General features: G+C 47.4%; 1 protein-coding gene across 1 annotated transcript; it reads left to right on the top strand.

The window, feature by feature from the left end:
- The first annotated feature begins 1,425 nt into the window (after window positions 1-1,425).
- Window positions 1,426-22,018, top strand: LOC119010026 (interleukin-1 receptor accessory protein-like). Its single transcript, XM_037081853.1, has 12 exons — window positions 1,426-2,039; window positions 7,201-7,286; window positions 12,162-12,354; window positions 12,630-12,713; window positions 14,913-15,132; window positions 15,276-15,441; window positions 15,618-15,689; window positions 16,686-16,815; window positions 17,139-17,287; window positions 18,607-18,750; window positions 19,712-19,855; window positions 19,950-22,018. Coding segments are annotated over exons 1-12 (1,851 nt in total). The 5' UTR covers window positions 1,426-2,037; the 3' UTR covers window positions 20,411-22,018.
- Window positions 22,019-24,665: the final 2,647 nt, after the last annotated feature.

Below are 24,665 nucleotides of genomic sequence, written 5' to 3'. Positions count from 1 at the left end.
AAACTTGTTTTTCTTTGTTTTCTCTTCAACTTCAATAATTCTGAGTATAAAATCAGATTCAAGAATAAATTCAGATTTGAGAAGCAATATTCTGAATTTTTACTGTAGTTTTTTTCTCAGAAATCTGATTTGGGATATAAAACATGAATGATTGAAAAATAAAAATGAAAGATATAAAAGTTTCAGACTCGTCTTTCTTCCTGTTCTCTGTTTGTTCTACTTCAGAGGTGCAACATGTAAAAAGTCTCACCTGTGGAGTTCAGACTCACAGACAGGACAGACCGCTAACTGCTGCTAACTGCTGCTAACATTAGCTAGTCAGCAGGACTCCACACGGTGGCTGTTTAAGGCAGAATGAGCTAATAAGAGAATTAGCTCTGCAGCTAACTGAGCTACCGAGCTAACGGCATCAGGATCCTCTGAGTTTCCTGTCAGAAGCTTGAATTTGTTAAAGATTAAAAGCTCTCAGCGTTCAGAGCATCAGAACCGCTCCGTCTTCCTGAGACAGAACTCTGTGAGTTTTGGTGAACCGGGACGTGTTGATGAGCAGACGTCCTGAATCGGTCCGCCAGCCGTCTGTTTGTTGCAGGAAACCAAGCGGTGACGACGGGCCGCGGGTCCGAAAGCTGGAGCGAAGTGAAGACTGGTGAAGCGGGCCGACGGGCTGAGAGCCCACAGAACCTCCTGCACTCTGCTGATGCTTCATCCAACTTTAACGAGCAGAGACACAAACAGAACCGAAGGAGGCCGAAACACCAGCAGAGAGGAGAGCTGCGGGAGGTTCTGACTGGTTCTGCTGGACCGCCAAGGACAAAGTGAACACAGACAACATGTGCAGATTCTGGTCTGGTTCTGATCAGGGCGACATCATGCTCAGCCTCCTGAGTCTGTGATGACGTCACAGCTGATCCTGGTCCAGGTGTTGAGAGTGACGAACATCTGTCTCCTCTGAACACCGCACAGGTCTGATGACGTCACAGCCTTTACCGTGCACACGCCTGTGTTTGCAGCCTGACGTCAGCAGGGGGCGACATGACACCAGGAGACCGGGACCGGCTGGAGCTCAGGTCAGAGAAGCGTCATTCACAAAAACAAGAAGATCATGAAGCAGAAAGTAATCTGTAAAGTAACGAGTAACTAATGTAATCAGATACACGCAGCGGAGCGGAAGTACTCGAGTACATCGGAGTAAAAGTACTTAGTTACTTTTCATTTAACACCAGATACTGTCAGACTTTACTCGAGTACTTCTCACGTGGATTACATCACTTCTAAAGTAACGTTTGTTTCCAGATCAGTTACTTTTGTGCCGCTGCAGTCTGAGTGGCTCTTATCGATCAGAAGCCTCGTGCTGTTGGGAAATCACAGATCGATGTCGCAACAGCGAGCAGGGGGCGGAGCTCCGACCGGAATACACCCGCACACACTTCCTATTCTCACACACACACACACACAGACAGTAGAGACACTCTGACGCTCATAAACACATACTCATATAAACACACACACACACACACACACACACACACTGTCAGCTGCTCTAACTTTGTGTTGTGTCGCTGGTCGGACCGGAAGTCTCTCTGCGCAGCCTCACTGCTGTTTTCTTTCTTCCGCCGCTAATTGAAAAACTTCTGCGGCTGTAATGAGTGACTGAGCACGTGACTGTGACCCGGCGGCGAGCTCGTCATCATTAAACCCGGACAGCCGCCTCGCGCCGCCGCCGCTCAGCTGGAGGACCTCCCGGGGCTCCGGGGACCGGCCCGGTGCTCCGCCGCGCTGCTCCCGGAGATTTACAGCCGGGATCGAGCCCTGGCACCCGGCCGTTCATCATCAGAGCTGCGGTGCTAACCGGAGTGACACACACACACACACACACACACGCACGCACGCACGCACACACCCTAAAGTCCAGCTCTGGCTCCGCCCCGCCCCCACACCGCTGAGCTCCGCCCGCCCGCCGGGACGTTCAGCTGTACACCCCGGACCGGTTCATCCCGACCGGACTCACACCGAGAGGATCCTCGCGACCTGCCGTCCATGTAAGTCCTCCTGCGGGACTTCACTTTCTCATTTTGTGGTTTTCTGTGTGGAGTCTGGTGCCGTGAGGTTGTGTGGGTGCAGTCATGTTTGTTGTGTGTTGACTCGAGGCAGTTCTGTAGTGTGTGTCTGACAAAACACACGCTCACAGTCCTGCGAGCGGAATCTCATTTTTAAATCTCTTAATTTAATCTTGTGTCGGTTGTCACTTGTAGGAAATACGAGCTGAAATCACAGCAACACACGGGCGCGATTCAGACGGGTGTGTGCTGCATATCGGCACACACACACACACACACACACACACACACACACACACACACACACACACACACACACCAGCCTGCGTTCACATCAACAAAATACAAACTTTGGTTAAACGTGTTTTTTTGAGTAATCCCGAACCAGCGAGGCACAGAGAACTTTAAACACATGATGACGTCACATCTGTTGCAGCTGCTTCATGATTTATGAGCTGAATTTACCTCAAAACCCCAAAGATTTGTAAAATGTTCTGTAATTTGTTAGAAGTGGTTGTGTTCAGTGTTTTTAGACCATGGAGACATTTTAAAACCAACAGATTGTCTCCAGTGTTCTCTCCATCCATCCCGTCTCATAATCAGATTATCGTCCATCAGATGAGTTTGTGGAGTTTGCAGCGATCAGCAGAAAACCCAGCTGAACACTGCAGTCCACCTGCCTCTTCATCATCATCACCATCATCTTCATCAGCAGCAGCAGTTAACGAAGGAACACAGGAGCCAACAGACAGTGTTCACCTCTGATCATCAGGTTTTTAATTAAAAATACAAATTAAATTGATGACTGGCACAAAATGTTAATGTCCCTCATCATCATCATCATTAAATATTTATAATTAATGAACATGGGAAACGTTGGTTGTCACAGTTGAATATCAGCTCAGTCCAGATGGAAGAACAGAACTCCATAAAGAAAACATCCCGTTTTAAACAAAGAGCTCTCGCTGTTCTCAGGCTGAGCCGTCCTGAAGAACAGTGATGAAGGTTCGATCATATTAGACCCGACAAATCTCGTCCTTTGAATGTCCAAACTGTTGTTGCGGATGAACATCTGTGTGTCCGTCCTGCAGCTGCAGCTCGTCTGCAGGACGACATGAAGCTCCACGTTCAGCAGAGAAACACCAGAACTGTCAGTCTGTTCATCATCTGAGTGGAACCAGAACTGTTCATCATCTTAAACAGCTCCTGTGGCTGACGGGTTAAATCAGGAGTGTGTGAATTGATTTAACATATTATTGTTGTTATTATGAACATATTATTATTATTATTATTATTATTATTATTATTATTATTGTGTAACCGGAGCTGCTGTTGTGCCTGGTGACCTCTAACCTCACATCTGCAGTTTGTCCTGTCAGCACAATCTGACATCAGGTCAGTGATTGTCAGTGAAGTGTTTAAATGAGATGATTATCTGGAAATATTGATTATTTTGTCCTGGATGATCGTGACCTGATGTTGTCATGTCAGACGTCTCTGGTGAAGTCAGTGCAGGAAGAAGGAATTCTTTACTTTTATTCTGAAGGAGTCAAAACCTCCTCTGCTGGTCCGGGTGCTGGTCCGGGTGCTGGTCCGGGTGCTGGTCCGGGTGCTGGTCCGGGTGCTGGTCCGGGTGCTGGTCCGGGTGCTGGTCCGGGTGCTGGTCCAGGTGTTGGTCCAGGTGCTGGTCCAGGTGCTGGTCCGGGTGCTGGTCCAGGTGCTGGTCCGGGTGCTGGTCCGGGTGCTGGTCCGGGTGCTGGTCCGGGTGTTGGTCCGGGTGCTGGTCCGGGTGCTGGTCCGGGTGCTGGTCCGGGTGCTGGTCCGGGTGCTGTCCCGACTCCCTGTGATGAACGGTGACATAGTTGTTCAGTCAGTTGTTCTTTGTTCTGACATCTGACACACAAACCTTGTTCACTGTCAGAGATAATTAATCCTTTAAGATCATTTAAGAAACTGAAACAATTCTTGGATTATAGATTAATTATTTTACAGTTTTTCTTTTAATTAACGTTTTGTTGCAAATTAATTTTACTTTCCTTTTATTTTATTTCAGAGTGAAATTATATTTAATTCTTCGTTAACTTCCTCCAGTGGAGCGAACAGGAAAATGACTGAAACGACCCAGAATCCTCTGGGGCGAGGGGGGTGGTTGTTATCTGTACCTGACGCATATGACACACTTGTACACACACACACACACACACACACACACACACACACACACACACACACACACACACACACACACACACACACACACAGCTTTGGTTTTATTGAGCTCCATTTGGCATGAAGTGTGTGTGTGTGTGTGTGTGTGTGTGTGTGATGGATGGTGTTGTGGAGCAGCTCTGGTTCTGTATGTCCCTCCTGGGATCCACTCTCTCTGCCTGATCGTCCTGCATGACTCTTTATCTCTCCGTCTGTCCTCCTTTCTTCTCCTCCTCCCTTCTTCTTCTCCTCCTCCCTTCTTCTTCTCCTCCTCTCTTCTTCTCTGTTTCATGTATTTCTTTGTAATAAGCTGTGTGGTCACCACAGTGTAAACATATTTACAAGTTTTATTCTTCATTAATGTCCCACAGTTTAATTCTGACGCTCTTCATGTGTTAAAAACAGTTAGCGGTTGCTAACGAGTGTCTGAATGAGACTACAGAGGTTGTCGGGACATTAAACGTGTCCAGGTCACAGTTGTTGTGTTGGTTAGTATTTATTGTTTGTTGGTTGTTTCGTTGGTTTGTCAGCAGGAATACATAAAAACTACTCATCTGATTTTCCTCAGACTCAGGTGGACGATGAGTCTCGGCCCAGAACAGACCTCATTAATTTCTGGTGCTGATCCAGATAAAGGGACGGATCCAGAAATGTTCTGTCTCTTCCAGTCAGTGTGAGAGAAGGAAAATCTGTCTGACTTTGATATGAAGCGATTGGTTGGTTGTTTGAAGTGACAGTGAGGTGGACAGTGAAGTGGACAGTGAGGAGGACAGTGAAGTGGACAGTGAGGAGGACAGTGAAGTGGACAGTGAAGTGAAAGTGAAGTGGACAGTTGGGTGGACAGTGAAGTGGACAGTGAAATGACAGTGAAGTGGACAGTGACAGTGAAGTGACAGTGAAGTGGACAGTGAAGTGACAGTGAGGTGACAGTGAAGTGACAGTGAAGTGGACAGTGAGGAGGACAGTGAAGTGGACAGTTAGGTGGACAGTGACAGTGAAGTGACAGTGAAGTGGACAGTGAGGTGGACAGTGCAGTGGACAGTGTGTGGGTCGTCTCTACACACCTGTGCAGTGGACAGTGAAGTGACAGTGAAGTGGACAGTGCGGTGGACAGTGAAGTGACAGTGAAGTGGACAGTGCAGTGGACAGTGAAGTGGACAGTGAAATGACAGTGAAGTGGACAGTGAGGAGGACAGTGACAGTGAAGTGACAGTGAAGTGGACAGTGAAGTGACAGTGAGGTGACAGTGAAGTGACAGTGAAGTGGACAGTGAGGAGGACAGTGAAGTGGACAGTTAGGTGGACAGTGACAGTGAAGTGACAGTGAAGTGGACAGTGAGGTGGACAGTGCAGTGGACAGTGTGTGGGTCGTCTCTACACACCTGTGCAGTGGACAGTGAAGTGACAGTGAAGTGGACAGTGAGGTAACAGTTAGGTGGACAGTGAAGTGGACAGTGAGGTGACAGTGAAGTGGACAGTGCAGTGGACAGTGAAGTGGACAGTGAAGTGACAGTGAAGTGACAGTGAAGTGGACAGTGAGGAGGTCAGGGAAGTGACAGTGAAGTGGACAGTGAGGTAACAGTTAGGTGGACAGTGAAGTGGACAGTGCGGTGGACAGTGAAGTGGACAGTGAAGTGACAGTGAAGTGGACAGTGAGGTAACAGTTAGGTGGACAGTGAAGTGGACAGTGCGGTGGACAGTGAAGTGACAGTGAAGTGGACAGTGAAGTGGACAGTGAGGAGGACAGTGAGGTGACAGTGAAGTGGACAGTGAAGTGACAGTGAAGTGGACAGTGAAGTGACAGTGAAGTGGACAGTGAAGTGGACAGTCAGGAGGACCGTGAAGTGACAGTGAAGTGGACAGTGAAGTGACAGTGAAGTGGACAGTGAAGTGACAGTGAAGTGGACAGTGAGGAGGACAGTGAAGTGACAGTGAAGTGGACAGTGAGGTAACAGTTAGGTGGACAGTGAAGTGGACAGTGAAGTGACAGTGAAGTGGACAGTGAAGTGACAGTGAAGTGACAGTGAAGTGGACAGTGAAGTGACAGTGAAGTGGACAGTGAAGTGGACAGTGAAGTGGACAGTCAGGAGGACCGTGAAGTGACAGTGAAGTGGACAGTGAGGAGGACAGTGAGGTGACAGTGAAGTGACAGTGAAGTGGACAGTGAGGAGGACAGTGAAGTGACAGTGAAGTGGACAGTGAGGTAACAGGTGGACAGTGAAGTGGACAGTGAAGTGGACAGTGAAGTGACAGTGAAGTGGACAGTGAGGTGACAGTGAAGTGGACAGTGAAGTGACAGTGAAGTGGACAGTGTGTGGGTCGTCTCTACACACCTGTGGGTCTTCGGGTGTGTGAAAGCTGCTCTGTGAACATTAATGAAGTGAGCAGATGAAGCAGGAGGGAACGAGAGCTGAAGGTCGTTATCATCCGTCTCATCTCCGGTAACGAGCTGATGAGTCTGACCTCCGCTGAGTGAACTCTGCTGCTGCAGCACATTCATGGAGGAGGGCGAGCGAGCCCGACTCCCAGAGAGAGAGAGACAGTAAATTCTCTGACTCAGCATCATTTCAGCAGAAACAGATAAACATCACGCCTCCCATTTCACACCTGCTCACATCTGGATGTGGTCTGTGATGTCGGCGTGTACCAGATGATTCACTGCATCCTGCTGCTGCTGCTGCTGGATTATTATCAGATGCAATAAATTCTTTTAATTAAACTGTGGCAGATATTTAGAATGTCATTTTTAAGTTTCTGGGTTTCTTTTCTGTAACGTACACGTGATGATGAAGAGGTGTAGATCTGAGGAAGAGTATAAATCATGACGGCTGATGTTCAGCTCATCTGTATATCTGACTTCAGAATAAAACCTGGATAACTTGATGAATGAAATGAATCTTCATCATCAGAGTCTCTCTCTCTCTCTCTCTCTGCAGGGCGATCTTCATCTCCACCCTCCTCTTCCCCTTCGTCATCGTGGTGAGGATGACTCCGGCTGTCAGTCAGTCCACTGAGCCGCCAGGTAGGTTTCTGATTGGAGCTCGTTAGACACGAATCACTGACCCCAGTTCAGCCCAGTTACACAGCTGACTGACACATTCAGAAGTCCCATCTGAAAAACATGTTCTTTAGTGGCACCCATCCTGAAGGTTCTGGGTCCTGAATAGGTGTGGGGATCTTTTGGCACCTCACGATTCAATTCAATACTGATTATCGATGCACCTTGATGCAACAATTTTTTTGGGGTACATTTCCATGCATGATTTATAATAATAATAATAATAATAATAATAATAATAATAATAATAATAATAATAATAATAATAAAATCTGAGTTTTCTAATCACTTCCTACTTTTGTGGTGATCATTAAAGAAAATCAACAGATGAATTAACTTTATTTAATTGATATTGAATTGTTTTAATATTTTATTAAAGAAAAGGCTTTTCATTGTCACAAATAGATTTGACTTGAACAGAGAATCCTCCTGTTACAGGATGAGCAGATCCCTGAGAGTTAAACTTTACTGTAGTCTATATACAAATAAAAAAGCTTCCAATGCAATAATCAGCTTGCATTTCAGCACGTTATGGACCGATGTATCAGCTCTCATACTAAACACTCGGCTACTTTTGGTCATTGATAATAAAAAATTAACAGATTATTTTTTCTTCTTTGTGTGTCATTAAGGAAAAAGCTGCTGTCAGTCAAAGATAAGAATAAGACTCCTCCTGATGTGGGTGATATGCAGCATCCCAGCGCTCTGCTGCTTCATGCCGCTTGCATTTCAACACATTGTGCAACAACTTTTTGCACAACGTGCTGAAATGCGAACGGTGCGCAACAAAGCGACTCAGTAATCTAAGTTATGATAGAGTTTGTAATTCGCTTCGCTCTTTCCGAGCTGGATGGAAAATGTGATGTCGCGTGCTCGATGGTCCTCAGGCTGGCAGCAACTACAGCTGTGTTTCCACAGGCTTGCTGTTAAAGCGCAGGCTGCCGGGTGAATGTTGCGCTGAGCCGGCTCATGTTTTTTTGTTCTGTGGGCTCCATCGACTCTCCGGGCGCTGCAGTTCTGCCTCTTGTGTTACGTCAACATTACGTTGTCAATTAGCAATTAGAAAATCGATTTTTGACTTTTGTAAATCAATTCAGAATCATCCACATCCGCGTCGCGATGCATCGATTATTTCTCCCATCCCTAGTCCCGAAGGTTCTGGTTCCTGAAGGTTCTTGGTCCTGAAGGTTCTGGTTCCTGAAGGTTCTTGGTCCTGAAGGTTCTGGTTCCCGAAGGTTCTGGGTCCTGAAGGTTCTGGTTAGTGTTAATGTGAAGCTGCACAGAGACCCACCCTGCAGCAGCAGCAGCACAGAGGATTTCTCTCTCAGGTGAAGGAAATTAAAAACATGAAATATGACCCTCGTGATATTTTCACATTGTGACTGCTGAAGGTAAAAAATCGTTCCTGTTCTCGTTCTGCGACTCTGCAAAGACGAGGTTAATTAAAAGGCGAGGCGTTCGCCCCGCGGGACGAGGAATGGATGGTTCCGGAGAGGAGGCTCATTTGTAACGCTGTCTGAGGAGGAGGGAGGGGGGAGGAGGAGGGAGGGGAGGAGGAGGGGGGGAGGGGGGGAGGAGGAGGGGGGGGGGGAGGAGGGAGGGGGGAGGAGGAGGGAGGGGGAGAGGAGGAGGGAGGGGGGAGGAGGAGGGGGGAGGAGGGGGGGGGGGAGGAGGAGGGAGGGGGGAGGAGGAGGGGGGAGGAGGGGGGGAGGAGGAGGGAGGGGGGAGGAGGAGGGAGGGGAGAGGAGGAGGGAGGGGGTAGGAGGAGGGAGGGGGATGGATGGATGGATGAAGGGAAGGTGAGGAGATGAAGTCTGAATGAATCCTTTGGGGAAACAAACTGTGATGCAAACTGAACACATCAACAGATTAATGTGCCGCAGACAGACATGAGATTTAAAGCTGCAGAACCGCCAGCGACCACCAGGACCGACCCGACACTGAGGGTCTGAGAGGAACCAGGGACAGGAAGTCATAAGGAGCGTGTTCTACACAAACACTCTGCTTTGTTGCTTTGTTGGTTTGTTGCTTTATCAGCAGGATTAGATAAAAACTACTCACCTGATTTTCCTCAGACTCAGGTGGACGATGAGTCTCGGCCCAGAATAGACCTCATTAACTTCTGGTGCTGATCCAGATAAAGGGACGGATCCAGGACTGTTTTCTCTCAGGCATGTTCAGGTTGCTGGTATTTGATGTTAAACCTGGACCTGCTGCAGATAAAGGGGGCTGCTGGGCTGTGGCGGAGGTAGGCACTCTACTGAGAGCCTGAGATTCTAGTCAGTGAAATACCTTTTTATTTTGGACTCCTGGTCGAAATGGTTTCACTGTAAAGATGATGACATCACAAAGAGTCAGAACGTCTCAGAGGGACGACACAGAACCTTCCTGAGGAGCACGGACCTGTTCTGGGTCCAGAACCTCAGGCTGAGACCCCGAAGCGTAGAACAGTTTCACTCTGCTGCTTCTGCTGAATACTGGATTAATGGAGGCTCTCTACACTGTGTGTGTGTGTGTGTGTGTGTGTGTGTGTGTGTGTGTGTGTGTGTGTGTGTGTGTAATTGACCTGTCAGGTTTTCTCAGCTCCAGTATTAGTCTTTCTATTAAAACCTTCTTCAACATCCATCCTCCTCCTCCTCCCTCACTATCCATCCACCCATATACACAAAGAAACACACACACACACACACACAGACACACACAGACACACACACACACACACACACACACACAGACACACACACACACACACACACACACACACACACAGTACCCGTCCAGCTGTGACAGGCTGCTGTCGGCCCGATCGTCCTGCAGGTTTCAGCTTCCTACAGAACCACTGGGTCATAAATGTTCTGACTGCAGTCAGACGTTTAGTTCTGAGTGTCCTGGTGACGGACAGACGATCAGACGATCGGTCCGTGTGTAACAGACACATTAATCATCAGTGTGATCAGCAGGTATTGAACCGTCATCGTCTTCATCCTCCCTCTAATTAACTCGTCCATTATAGATGAGGAGCGTCTCTGATCTGATTGGCTGATGACTGAGTCAGAGCCGGAACCATTAGTCAATTAAATCTATTGGCAGATTGTTGATTCTGATGATTGATGGTGTTTTCGTAGTCGTACAGTGAAGACTACAGTTAGCTGGTCACTGTCCATGTAGAGTGGTTATAGGTACTACATTACCCATGAGCCTCAGCACACGGCACTATCTTAAAAAGACCCCTCAGAGCTGAATTCGCTGTTCGCTGTACTGACTCCAGATCAGTGAGCTGCTCACCTGGTCTTGTTCCTGAAGCGTCATTATTAATTAGGACAGAAACATCGACGGGTTCTGTCAGTTTATGGTTCCAGTTTGTTTACTGCGAGTTTAACATGAGCAGAGTCTGAAGCAGCAGATCAGCCTGCAGTCAGCAACATGTTACCTGTCAGAAACCACCTGATCCATCTGATCGTCGACTCAAACAGCAGCTGATGAGGACGAAACTCATCACGAGTCCAAATAAAAAGTTCTGACTTCGTTTGTCTTCTCAGCTGAAGGTGCTGGACACTCTGGGTTCCGTCCTCGTCTGTGTTGGATGGTTTCAGTCGTGAAGTTTCCGACCTGGACTTGTTTGATAAAAGTCGTCTTGTTTATGACTTTATGACGTTTCCTCCGTGCTGATGTTTCTGTCTTCGTGGCGTTCAGCACGTCTGGAGGTTGCAGGTTGTGGTGGTTTGGTTGGTTGCAGACGAGATGATGTCATGTTGTTGTGAGGTTCTGAACTCCGTCAAGTCCGTCATTCACGATCCCAGAGGTGGAACAGGGACAGTTCTGATGAGTCCATGACGTCCTCTGATCAGTGTGCTGGTTCTGGCTCCTGAACTGTGAAACAGTCTGTTTGGACTTCTTCAGCTTTAGAGATCTTAAAATAATGTTGAGATAATCTGAGACTGAAGCTGTGATCAGCTGTTTCCCAGCCTGAGATATTTTCAGCCTGGAGGTCAGAACATCTGTGGCTTCAGTCCAGAGTCTCCCGGGTCGAGTGTGCCGACATGTTCCTCTGGACTGTCGGCTCGTCTTTCTGTGCAGAGTTTAAACCAGATGTGCTGAACGGAGGCCGTCGTCTCAGATGAAGTCGTGTTTAATGTGAGCGGAGATGAGCTGCAGCGTTTTAATGGAGCAGCTGCCCTCTGCGCTTTCATCCTTTAATGAGATGAAGTGTGATAACGTTGTTCCTTTAACGAGGCCAGTTAACGACCACATCCACTAAGCTCTGTTTGATCCTCACATAAAAACTCTGGATGCGAGTTTGGACCGGATCCAGATCCAGATCCAGAGAGAGAGGCGTCCCTGTAGCTCACTCTATCATCGTATATCAGGAAGTTATAAAAGAACTTCAGAACAACAGAAACGACTTTCTGCTCACTCCACCTTTTCTTCTTTCCACAGCGATTTATCAGCTAAAGTGAGCGGCTAGCTAATGCCGCTAACGGTTATCTACGTCACGCGGTGATTGATGGCTGATTATTCTGATGGTGTGGGTGCAGCAGAGTTCTGCAGTCATCAGATTGAGAAAATGCTACTAAACAGAACCAGCATCTGAAATAATGACGAGCAAATGTTTGTTCTCTTTTCTTTGTTGGACAACTTTCAAATGTTGCATTACAGTTCTTAGAAATATAAAACTAAACAAACTGAAAGAAAGAAATGAAAGATGGCCGATGTGGTCTCACATCAGGTTCTGACAGACCGATGGGACGGAGGTCGGTCCAAACTGTGACTGCTGTTGCTTGTTGACACGTGATTGGATGCTGTGCTGTTGCGCTGACCTTTGGCTCCTCCCCTCCTCAGAGAATTGTTACGACTGGGGGGAGTCCAGTAACGGGACGGTCTGGGTCCTGGAGGGGGAGTCCGGTTGGCTCTCCTGTCCTCTTTTCTCTCATCCCTCCGTCTATAACTACACCTCCACCCAGAGCGCCGGACACAACCTGGTCTGGTACCGTCTCACCGAGGGCCAGGACCTGGAGCAGCCCATCACGTACAGGTACGACCTCAGCTTCAACTTTCACTCATGAAGACGTGTTTCACACTGAAATCCAGATCTCACACATGGTGGTCTGAGTCCTCTGTGTTTCCTGCCCGACTCACTGAGTCCCTGAGTGATGGAGCTGGTCTAACGAGCTCCCTGCGCTCAGGATGGATGGTGTTGTGGAGGCGAGCAGCTGATTAGTGTCACTACATCAGACTCAGTCTGTTCTAATGTCGCTCTAATTGAATGGAGTCTGATTGACGTTCCCTCTTTAATGTGATTCTCTGCAGCTCGCGCTTCACTAAAGACCGAGACAGACTGTGGCTGCAGCCGGCCGCCAGCGCCGACACCGGACAGTACATCTGTATGCTACGGTAAGACTCTCGCACGTCCTCTCCTGCGGGTCGGCCCGGGAGCTTCACTTCACTGATGCCGTGTTCACATCTGTATCATGATGTCACACACGCTAACAGCACAGAGTTAATCTGCGCCAGTAAACCTGGTCTCCAAAGTCAAGTCAGTCCATCCTGAGGTCATAACAGACCCAGTCTGATGGACCGACAACCTCCGGTTACCTGCAAATGGACCGGGCCTGACTAACAACTGGAAAACAGTCAGCTCAGTTTTTCACTCTGCGTCACTCGAGTGAGTGTGACAGCAGGATTATTTGCATATATTCAAACAGTCAGATTATTTTACTGTATTTAGTCCAACGTCTGAGTAAAGTCAGTGCTCAGCAGAAACTCTGGTTCTGGTTCTGGTTCTCTGTCTCCTCTCTGTAACGTTACATTCATGAAGTAAAGCTCCAGTCAGCAGAACAGAACCTGGAGGTCCGATGTGGATCACTGCTGCAGTCAGGCTGATCAACAGGAGTGAAGAGAAGTCACCTTTAATAATGATCTCTGAACAGCTCCGGATCAGAACAGAATCTGATGTGAGTCCGGGTGTCAGTTCCTCCAGGAGGTCTGCCGGCTCGACTCAACACACACCTGAGTCTGTTCAGCTATTCACTGTTAGCATTGACTTTTTATGCCATCTAAGGTTGTAAGTGTAAGTAAGGTGAAGCAACAGACAACATTAATGCTAACGTTGAAGCTAACATTAATGCTAACGTTGATGCTAACATTAATGCTAACGTTGAAGCTAACATTAATGCTAACGTTGAAGCTAACATTAATGCTAACGTTGAAGCTAACAATAAGGCTAACGTTGAAGCTAACATTAATGCTAACGTTGAAGCTAACAATAAGGCTAACGTTGAAGCTAACATTAATGCTTCCTAGAGCTCTTCACTGAATAAATTCCACGTATAAACAAAGAACTGCTCAGCTAACATGTATGCAGATGATGTTATCGTGTGTTATTAACACGATGTCGGTTAATTTCTTAATATCACGTTTATTGTGATCATGGTGACACTGGGACTCTCCTGCTGTAACGGCCCAATAAAAGTGAATAAAACTGGTAATAAGTGCTTGAACATCACAGCCTCAGAACAGACCCGGAAACAGACCCGTGGATCCTTCAGAGAAAATCAGTTTCGATCCTCCGCCGGCACTTAATCAGCTAAAGTGGCTGGGAGCGTCTCAGAGACTCTGAGGATCACTGGAGTGGAGACTCGTCAGCTGGCGGCGGTCCAGACATGAGTGTGACCCTCGAACAGGATGAGCTGATCTGCAGAGTCGAGGTCACGCAGCTTTAATCTCTGCACGGTTCTGGACTCTGCAGGACTTTCACTGATGAACAGAAACTACACATGCAGCATCTTCAGGCAGCCAATCAGAATGCAGAGAGATGTGTGACTGTAACACACACACACACACACACACACACACACACACACACACAGTAGATGGAGTCTTCAGTCTCTCAGATGTTAATCTGAGCCTCAGCAGGAAGTGACATCACTGCTCCTGGGTTAAGTTGATCCAATCACTGACTGGATTCATGATTGATTAATCTGAGTAAGAACACGTGCTGGTTCTGTGTCAGCTCGTTAACTGAAGGTCTGAGACGACTGATTGATGTTTTCGATTGTAAACGTTTGGCCCGTCAGTCACCTCAACATCACCAGACTCCATTAACAAATGTGGTGATTTAAGAGTTGTTGAGTTAAAACAAATGTATAAAGACTCTGACAGATTCTGAATCATTGTGTCATCGTTGTAAATTCAGCAGAAGTTCTACATGAACTTGTTTCTGTCTGTGTGTCTCAGTGATGACTGACTCGTGAGTAGCTGTGATCCGACTGCTCTGGTTCTGACTGATCTGCTGTGTGATCTAGTTTAACTTTCCTGTGTGGTCTGATGTCACGTGTTCCTGCGTCTGATTATCTCTTGAGACTCATTCGGAGCTCCAGCTGCTGTTTTCTGTGACATTTTGCAGATTAAAGCTAACGAGGCGTTTTGGTTTGTGGTTTTCTCTGCTCATGTTGTCCAAGATTTTATTTCACAATCTTCTTCTGAACTCCTACGTCACGCTTCGAGCCTCTCAGAGAGTGCTGCTGTAAGAACCATCTGATGGAGGAGCTGCAGGTTGGGTTGATGCTGTTGTGTCTGTCTTCTGTCTCGCAGTAACAAGACGTCCTGCAGCAGGATCGCCATGCGCCTGAAGGTGCTGCGGCCCGACCAGGTGGCCCGCGGCGCTGACTGCGCTGTCGCCGTGTCGACGAGCCATTTAATCATCCCTTTTGAGAAGGGGAAGATGCTGGACTGCCCGGACCTGCAAGACGCCGCCAAGATGGCCGACAGCGAGCCGACCGTCACCTGGAACTTTGTGACACCGGACAGCTCGGTAGCTGAATAATGATTGTGTTGGTTTCAGTGTGAGCGTCTGTTTTACAGACTCTTACTTCAGTGTTCACAAGATACAACATGCAAATCATTTCAGCTTATTAACCCGTCTCATCTCGTCTCGACCTGTCCTCTGTGTCTCAGGTGTGTCAGAAGGATCCGTTCTGGAACAACCGGCAGCAGATTGGAGTCCGACTGCGTATCGACATCATGATGGATTCATTCCAGGGTTTATATTACTGCACAGTTCACTACCAGAGGAGAGGAAAGACTCTCAGATTCACCCGGAGCATCAACGTCACCGCAGTCTGTGAGACAAACATCCTTCCACCACTGAGAAACATGTTGAATGTTGAGGAAAACCCACTTATCCTCTCCTCCTGAGGAGGAGGAGGAGGAGGAGGAGAGGATGAATGGGTTTTACTTTTGAGAGAACTGTTCCTTTAAGAATGTGAAGGTAAACACTGCTCTGTTTTATTCTCTCAGCTCCGGAGAATTTACCCAAAGAGCCGACGATCGTCCACCCGGCCAGAGACCAGGTCTACACCGTCATACAGGGTAGGGCAGCACTGACTGTTCACACCCGCGAGGTCAGCCTGTCAGCTAGCCTGTCAGCTAGCCTGTCAGCTAGCCTGTCAGCTAGCCGCTAAAGTGAAGAAGCAGTTCAGGATCAGGGCGGTCGGAGCTTCAGTGCTCGTGCTCGTTAGTTTATGAGGACAGAGCAGTTGATCAGTGAGGATGGAGCTGACGGGGGGGACACAGACGTCTTCAGTGAGGACGTCCTCCTGCAGCAGGACAGACGTCCTCACCGCAGTGAGTCCAGACGGCAGCTTCATCTGTTCTCGCAGCGTGTTACAGATTCCTGGTCTCCGTCTCGTCTCGTCCACCTGCAGCTCCGTCTCAGCACATAAAGCTGCTGTGGCAGTGATGGAGAGGAGCCTCGTCCTCTGCCAACAACTGCCTTTAAATTGGTTTTTCCTGAGAGCAGCTCACAGGAGGTTCAGCATTCAGAAAGTTAATCGTCCGTACAGAATTAGTGGAGGCTGCAGGAGCTCGTCTCATAAAACAGAACCGGCCGTTAACAGCGTGTCCGGACGGCATCAAACCAGCGTCACATGTACATGTAGTGTGTGTTACTGCAGCCTGGTTTATGTCCACACTGCTGCTCACTGTTTGTGACTGCAGACGCATTAATAACACCAACATGAATGCTTGTAGAAATAAAAAAATCCTCTTCAACAAAACGAGGACAAGAAGATGCAACAGGAACACAACCTCACGAGACGCATCTGCAAACAGACAAAACCAGAAGGACAAACTGACCCAAAGACACAAAATCACAGCTGGACAAGAAAAAAGTAAAAAATCAAAAGCTTGTTTGTTCGTTCATCATCTTTCTGTGTGAGAGTGAACCTGGTGTGGATCCTGCTCGTGTCATCGTGTTCATGCCAACAGGAACTCGTCAGAATATGTCCGATATGTGTTCATGTGCTCAGTGATGTTTTACATCTGAATCCTGGTCGAGGTCTAATTCTGAACGTTGCTCTCGGTCAGACACGGAGGTGCGTCTGGTGTGTAAAGGTCTGTTCCCCTACCTGGACTCTGAACCTGAGATCTGGTGGACAGTCGACGGGAAGACGTTGGATAAACTTCCAGACCACGAGCGATTCTCCAAAACCAACAGGTGATTTTATCTTAGCTTGTGCTTCTTTCACTGACATTAGTCAAACTTGTTTCCAGCTGCAGCTTCAATCCCTGAAACTGAGTCAGGACTCATCGAATGAGTGAAAGTCTCACCTCATGACCGGAAAACATCCAGGAAAAAGACGACAGAAAAGAAAGATTTTAAGAATCGAGTGTTTAAAGAGAGACACAACGCTGACGAATCACCTCCTGAATATGATTATTACATACCATAATTAAAAACAAAACAAGATCTTGACTTGACTTCCAATCACTTCCCTGACTGTAGTTTTATTTTGCATTAAACGAGGTGTGTGTTTGCAGGCTGGTGAAGTGGGACTACGGGGACCGGACCATGGAGAGCGAGCTGCTGATCCAGAACTTCCAGTCCGAAGACCTGAGCAGAGAGTTTAACTGCTCGGTGAGGAACGAGAGAGGCTTCGACACCCGCAGAGCTCAGCTGGTGGAGGAGGGTGAGGCAACAACACTCTGACTTCCTGTCTGAGTTCCAGACTGTCACTCAGAAGACATCAGTCAGGTCTATCTGACCCGACTCAGCTTCTGTCAGTTTAACACTCGTCAGGATGTCTCACAGTAAAAGACCAGGAAAGGCTTTTATTGTGAAACTTCAGCAGGATGTGTTAGGTGAACATTCAACACTGTTCACACCTGTTATCATCTGACCTGACTGACAGATTCAAAGTGTTTATTGTCATATGCACAATACGAAACATTCTCAGTTATACACTGAAATTCTTCCTTTGTTTTCCACAGAATGCCCAGAAATAAATACATCTGAAATATTCAATAAATACATCTGAAATATTCAATAAATACATCTGAAATATTCAATAAATACATCTGAAATATTCAATAAATACATCTGAATCTCGTCGTATAGGCCACGCCCATTTCCCTCCTGACAAAAAGTTATTCAAAGAATTTTGATATTTCAACAATACTCAAGTTGTTGAATAACGACTTCCTACAGATTTGGTTCCAGACAGGAAGTGTTGCATATCTCCACACGGTGTGTTATGATGTCGTCCTGACGTAGCTGATGATGTCCAAGCCCCGCCTCCCACACGCACATACATGAACAACATTCATATGTATCATAATGGTAACCCTAACCACCAGACACACAAAAAACATCCACCACACCAAAATGTCACCAACAGGAAGTCGGCCATTTTGATTTTCCCCTCCATTTTGAAACATGTCCATGCCTCGTACTTTAATAAGCTCCTCCTACAGATTTCACACCACAGACGTCACATTCACTCAGTTTCATCCTCAGACCTTGAAGATGAAAAGTTAACAAAATCTTTCGCCTCCGTCGAACCTGCTGGCCGTGGTCATGTGGTCAATTTTGATGCTTCGCCATAAAACATCAGTTCCTTCTAACTTCTCCACCAAACTGCTCACACATATAGAGGGATTCGCCCTGAATATATATGTGTGCATCAGTACTGTCATATTTATAGCACCACTCACTTCCAACAGGAAGACAGAAAAACATCTGGTTGACATCCACCGCCTGTTTCCTCCACATCAGCTACTACAGCCTCACATGCAGTAACAGGCGAGCGCTCTCCAGACGTGAGGTGGAGCGAGGGCCCGTTCATCGCTGCTTACAGCTTCAGTTTAACACAGAGCAGGAAGTGGAGGAAATCCAGCAGAACATCTGTATCACTTTATATTATAGAGCGCAGCTCAGACAGAAATCCCAGAGAAGCTGACTGTTGTGTAAGTCTACCTGCTCAGGTACTGACCTCCAGGTGTGTTTCAGTGTCGCTGCCGTCGGTGGAGCTGGGCTGCGGTCTGGGCGTGACTCTGGTCCTCATGCTGCTGCTGTTCGTGGTGTATCACGTCTTCTGGCTGGAGCTGCTGCTGCTCTATCGCTCCTGGTTCGGCACCGATGAGCGACACACAGGTGAGAAACAGACTGTAGATCAGTTTCATGATCATTTGATGAATCGTTGCTCATGAGTTTCCCAGAGAGACGTCTTCAACAAACACCCCAAACTCTGCATCTGCTGTCAGAAAGGACACAGAAAAGCAGCAAATGTTCATATTTAAGAAGCTGGAACCTCAGTTGACGGTCAGAGTCGTTGGCAGCAGTCGTTGTGATTAACCTGCAGGTTTAAGATTATTTAGCACCTTTTTGTATAATTGAAACACAGCAGCAGAAGCGTCTCACCTCCACCACTCCAGGTTTTACGTCCGAACACTAAATTTCCTCAGTTTAACGATGATGATGTGTTCTGTCTGGCTGCAGTCGGAGCATTTAGATTATTAAACCTTTAATCAGAAGAGCAGATTTATTCAATCGAACCCAAAAACATCAGCTGAAGATCTTCACTGTCTTTACAAAGGATGCGACCACATCACAGACAGACACATGATCAGCTTATTGTTTGTCCTTTCGGTTAATTATTAGTAGTCAGATGTCAGACTGTCCGTGAACTCACCATGAAGTTTCAACATCTGCTTGTCCTTTGACCGAAGATTGATCGACTGAAAACCTGCAGCACAAAGTGTTTTAATCTCTGCAGATTTTGATCTAAAACCTCACAGAGCATTTTCAAAAGAATCCGGAAGGATGTGACATTAAAAAACCAACAGGATGATCGTCACGGTGACGGAGCATCAGATGAGATCAGATGAGATCAGATGAGATCAGATGAGATCTGAGAGGTTCTGACGGTTATGAAAGTCCTGACGTGTTTTTCCTGAAGATAAGATCGTAGACATTTACCTGACAATCAAAAAAGTTCTTCCCCTGACTGTGTGTTTGCATGTGTGTGTGTGTGTGTGTGCGTGCGTGTGTATACGTGTGCGCGTGCGCGCGTGTGTGTGTACATGTGTGTGCGTGCGTGTGTGTGTGTGTGCAGACGATAAGGAGTACGATGTGTACATCTCGTATGCGAGGAACAGTGAGGAGGAGCAGTTTGTTCTGTCCACACTGCGCAGCGTTCTGGAGAACGAGCTCGGATACTCAGTGTGTATCTTTGACAGAGACAGTCTGCCAGGAGGGAGTGAGTACACACACACACACACACACACACACGCGCACACACACACACACACACACACCATCCATCCCGTCACTGACCCGCTCTTTCCCTGCAGCCATCACAGACGAGACTCTGAGTTTCGTGGCTCGTAGTCGGCGCCTCCTGGTGGTCGTTAGCCCCGGCTACGCCTCTCGGGGCTCCCAGGCTCTGCTGGAGCTGAAGGCCGGCATCGACGGCATGGCGCTGGGGGGGCACCTGCGGGTGATCCTGATCCAGTACAAGCCGGTCCGGAGGCAGGGCTGGGTCAGGGAGCTGAGGAGGGCCCGGGTGGCTCTGGCGCTGGTCAGGTGGCAGGGGGACAAGTCCAAGGAGCTGACGTCCCGCTTCTGGAAGAGGCTGAGGGTGGAGTTACCTGTGAGGAGGGTTAGCAGCAGGGAGGAGGTGGAGGAGGAGGAGGGGAGCACTAAGGAGGTGGCTCTGATGAGGCTGAGCAGTCAGAACAGCACCAGCTCACAGACCGGACTCATCAGTAACACTGTCAAAGACCCGCAGAAGGTCCTGAACTCTGCAGCGTAGAGACCAGAACCATCCAGACATTTCACAGCCAGGCTGAGACTTTACTACAGGAACATGTTTTCAGTTTATATAAAACCTATAAAACTTTATTTTTCATTTTACTGGTTCAATTCTACGCTAACAGGTACCAGACGATCAGTCACAGGTCGGTATGGAAGCTTCACCCAAAGTAACACAGAAGTACAGAAACAATGAGACACTTCAGAAAACTGTCTTTACCGTCTCATGTAAGACGAGACGTCCACCTGTTGGAACCGGTCCTCTTCAGGATCACTCCTCCTCCTCCTCCTCCTCCTCCTCCTCCTCCTCATCATCATCATCATCATCATCATCAGTCACTTCTCACCTGCACACTATCATGACATGTATCACTGTGTACTGTATGTTTGTTCATGTGTGACTCTAGAATGTGTCCAGATATCAGAGCACTTCATTAACAGGAATCTTTCCTACAGTGAAGTCTGATGATATTTTCAAAAGGTAATCATGAGTGTTGATCCCTGATGGAGATCTGCGTTTTACATGATTGTCCCTTTAATGATTTAGCCAGAACAATGAAGGCTTGTTAGTATTTCCTCATGTGTTAAATAGGAGTTTAGAGTTCCTGAATTACTTTTAAAATCACCTTCATCTGACACAGATATTGTCACCTTTGTTTATCTGTATCGTAACATAACCTAAATATATCATAATAGTACTTTAAGGCCTGATCGCTCTTCACCTGCATCAGTATTTGTGTTATTCTGAAAACACGAAGGACTGAGAGGAATCAGATTATCAGCATCTTCTGATGAGCAAGTGTTGGTGGTGAAGTGTGAACATCTGGGAGCTCGGTGAGCGTGAACGTCTAACACTGAAATAAAACGTTGTGTCCTCTGCGTAGAGTCAGATTTAGGATCTCAGACGCTGCGGTGTTAAAAATCACAGCAGCTTCGAGACGTTGGAGATGAAACAGCGACCTGCTGACGAGTCGACACGCTGCAGCCTCAGTCAGTATGTTTACACAGGAACACCTGAGCATTACTTCACATGGGATTGTTTTGCACGTTCTGTATTTCTTATTTTCTTATCGTCACTGTTTCCACTTTTACACACTGAGTATATTATTATTATTATTATATCATTAAATGTAAAACATAATGACTCCAGCGTCTGTAAAGTGCCTTAAACCTGCTGTCTGCCTGACGTCCAGCAGAGGGCGACTCCACTAATCCTGATCGTTTGGAGGCTTTTAATAAAATTAATGTGCTTCTCACCTGTTAATGACGTCAGCGAACTGTTTCCTGATGAGTTCATGTCTCCATGTCTTGTTTTAAATCTCCTTCAGCTGTTAGTTTTGTCACGTTGAAGGAGATTCACTTCTGGTTCTAAAGAAACAAGATGCTCAACTCAACACTTCAAATCCACAAACCAGTTCTGATTTTTTTATATACATATATTCTATTTTTCTCTTTTAAAAAATATATATTTGTCTGTAACACATTAATTGAACAGTATTGTGATATAATATAAACATATCTGCACTTTCTTATGATCTTTGTTTTGTATTTTAGCATTTTACCATATTTGATATCATATTTTTTTAAATAAACTGATTTTTCACCCTCATTATTCATCTCAATGGTTTTCATTGCATGTTGTCTGTTTCCCCCTGAACTCATAATTCACACATTGATCTGTTGATATTCTTCTTCTCTGCAGACGTGAACTAAAGATTTTCACCTCCTAAAACCAAGTAAACAAACAAGTTGAGAGTTAAATCTGCAACTTGAACACCAGAGAAACGTTCACATGAATGAAGTCTTACAAAGTGATGTTGACTCTGGTCCACTGGCTGATCTTTTTTACCTCCTCATCCAGTCTGAAAGAGAAACGTAAACAAAATATTGATTGATTATTGATCTTTAGAGATTAGAGATCTTTGGAGATCAGCTGTTCCCTGAATGATATTCTGCATGTTACTGGAGGACAGTAGATAGCATACCTTAGCTTGTTCCTGCTGCTGCTGACTTGCTCTCTAACGCTGACACAGCACATCTCTGCACCGCCCCGACCCTGCAGGGGGTGTTCACAGCGAATCCATCCTGGACTCACCAGTTTCTCACCCTGCTAATAGAAATCTTAATCCCAGTCAGGGATCATTTACCCTGATAGGGATGAAGAAGTGAAATCAGTCATTATAAAACCAGAGCTCCTCTTTGGCTCAGTTCAAGCCAGGCGGCATGATTGATGTGTATTCAGGTGAGCTGAGAACATTCAACTATCCAGACCTGCTGGAGGAATAAACACCTGGACCCTCATCAGGTTCTGTTCTGATCCGACAGGAGCAGAGCTCAGAGATTGTTTTATTTTGTGGGATTTGGGGTGCTGTTAGCTCAGCTGTTAGCTCAGCTGTTTGCTCAGCTGGTAGCTCAGCTGGTAGCTCAGCTGTTTGCTCAGCTGGTAGCTCAGCTGTTTGCTCAGCTGTTTGCTCAGCTGGTAGCTCAGCTGTTTGCTCAGCTGTTTGCTCAGCTGGTAGCTCAGCTGGTAGCTCAGCTGTTTGCTCAGCTGGTAGAGTAGCGTCCCATGTACAGAGGCTGTGTCCTCACTGCAGCGGCCCGGGTTCTAGTCCCGGTCTGGGGCCCATTGCTGCGTGTCACTCCCCCTCTCTCTCATCCTGTGTTCTGTCATATCTTCAGCTGTTCTGTCAGTAAAGCCATATAAAGGCCAAAAATATGTACTTCTTCACTCCTGTTGATCGGCCTGACTGCAGCAGTGGTCCGGGGTGCACCTCCACTGTCGGGTGGTTCTGTTCTGTTCTGTTCTGTTCTGTTCTGTTCTGCTGACTGGAGCTGGAGGGAAAGGAACCTGTGAAAATCACAAACAACAACCTTGAATTTAGAAACCTACATCTGAAAATTAAAAACATGAACGCAGCCGCTGATGGTATCAAACCTGAACAAGCTAGCAGCTAACGCTTGTTCTTTTCAGTGCCAGAGTGCCTCCACACTGACAGAACGAGCTCCTCCAGTCGTGTCCTTTAAGTATCTCAGCTGATATAAACTTGTTAATAAAGTTGTTGTCTCTGACTTCCTGTTTGTCCTCTGTCAGACCTATCAGAGGCCATCCTGCACTCGATGCAGCGGAGCCGGCGCCTCGTCTTCGTCCTCAGCCCCGACTTTCTGGCAGAGAAGAGCTTCAGCCTGCTGGAGTGTCGTCTGGGTCTGTACCTCCAACACGGCCACCGGGCCTCCATCGTCTCCGTCGTGTGCCGCTCCATCAGTAAACTGCCCTGCATAGAGGTCGCTCAGCTCCGTCAGGCTGCCGCCACCACCGTGACGTGGCGAGGGAGTCGATCGGAACCGCAACGGTCCCGATTCTGGCTGAGACTGAGGCTGGCGCTGCCCGTCCGGCCGCTTGCTCTGGGCCGGAGGTTGATTGACAGCACGTCGTCTCACTCTGACCTGGCAGCTCTGGCGCTGCAGCGAGTGCAACGGACCCAGAACCAGAACCGGAACCAGAGCCAGAGAGATGGGGCCAATCAGAGTCGCAGAAACAGGCGCGCTTTAACCAATCACAGCCGCAGACTCAGACAGGTCCCGCCCAGAGGGAGGAGCAGGGTGAAGAGGGAGGAGGGGTCACAGCACAGCGGGAACTGCTCAGGGTGCTCTGGATTCATTGGTCAGGAGGAGAACCAGGGGGCGGAGCTAACGGTGGCGACAGAGCTGCAGCAGATGTCACATGACAGGACTGAGATCCGGTCAGACCCTGTTCCTGAAACAGAGCCCACCCCGATCCGAGACTCCAACCATGATCCCACCCCCATACCCGACTCTGACCCCGCCCCCATACCCGACTCTGACCCCGCCCTCCCAACCTGCCAGCTGGTTGACGAAGGCGTAAAGCACAAACAGCAGCAGGTGATTGGTTCAAGGACTTGTGAGGAAACGTGACATCAGTAAGAAAAGGGGAGGGGCCTGAGACACAATTGGCTCCGCCCCTTGATGTTTTTCGAGTAATGCTGCGTTTAAGTTTCACTGGAAAGATGGTTAAACTTGAAATTTTCGTGACTTGAATGCAGCATTTCACTCCTGTTATCCAGCATGAACTCACTCCTATAGAACTGTGACATGCCTTATTTTATATACAGTGTCAACATCCAGACGCTGAAACTGACTGTGAATTATTATTATTAATAATTATTATTAATTATTAACAATGACATGTACAGTATCATCACACACATCATCATCATTCATGAAAATATCCAGGTCAC

This window comes from Acanthopagrus latus, chromosome 2 (genome assembly GCF_904848185.1).
Source record: "Acanthopagrus latus isolate v.2019 chromosome 2, fAcaLat1.1, whole genome shotgun sequence".
Classification (NCBI taxonomy): domain Eukaryota; kingdom Metazoa; phylum Chordata; class Actinopteri; order Spariformes; family Sparidae; genus Acanthopagrus; species Acanthopagrus latus.
The sequence above is the reverse complement of the archived record's forward strand: the minus strand, read 5'-3'. Positions and strand labels throughout refer to the sequence as shown.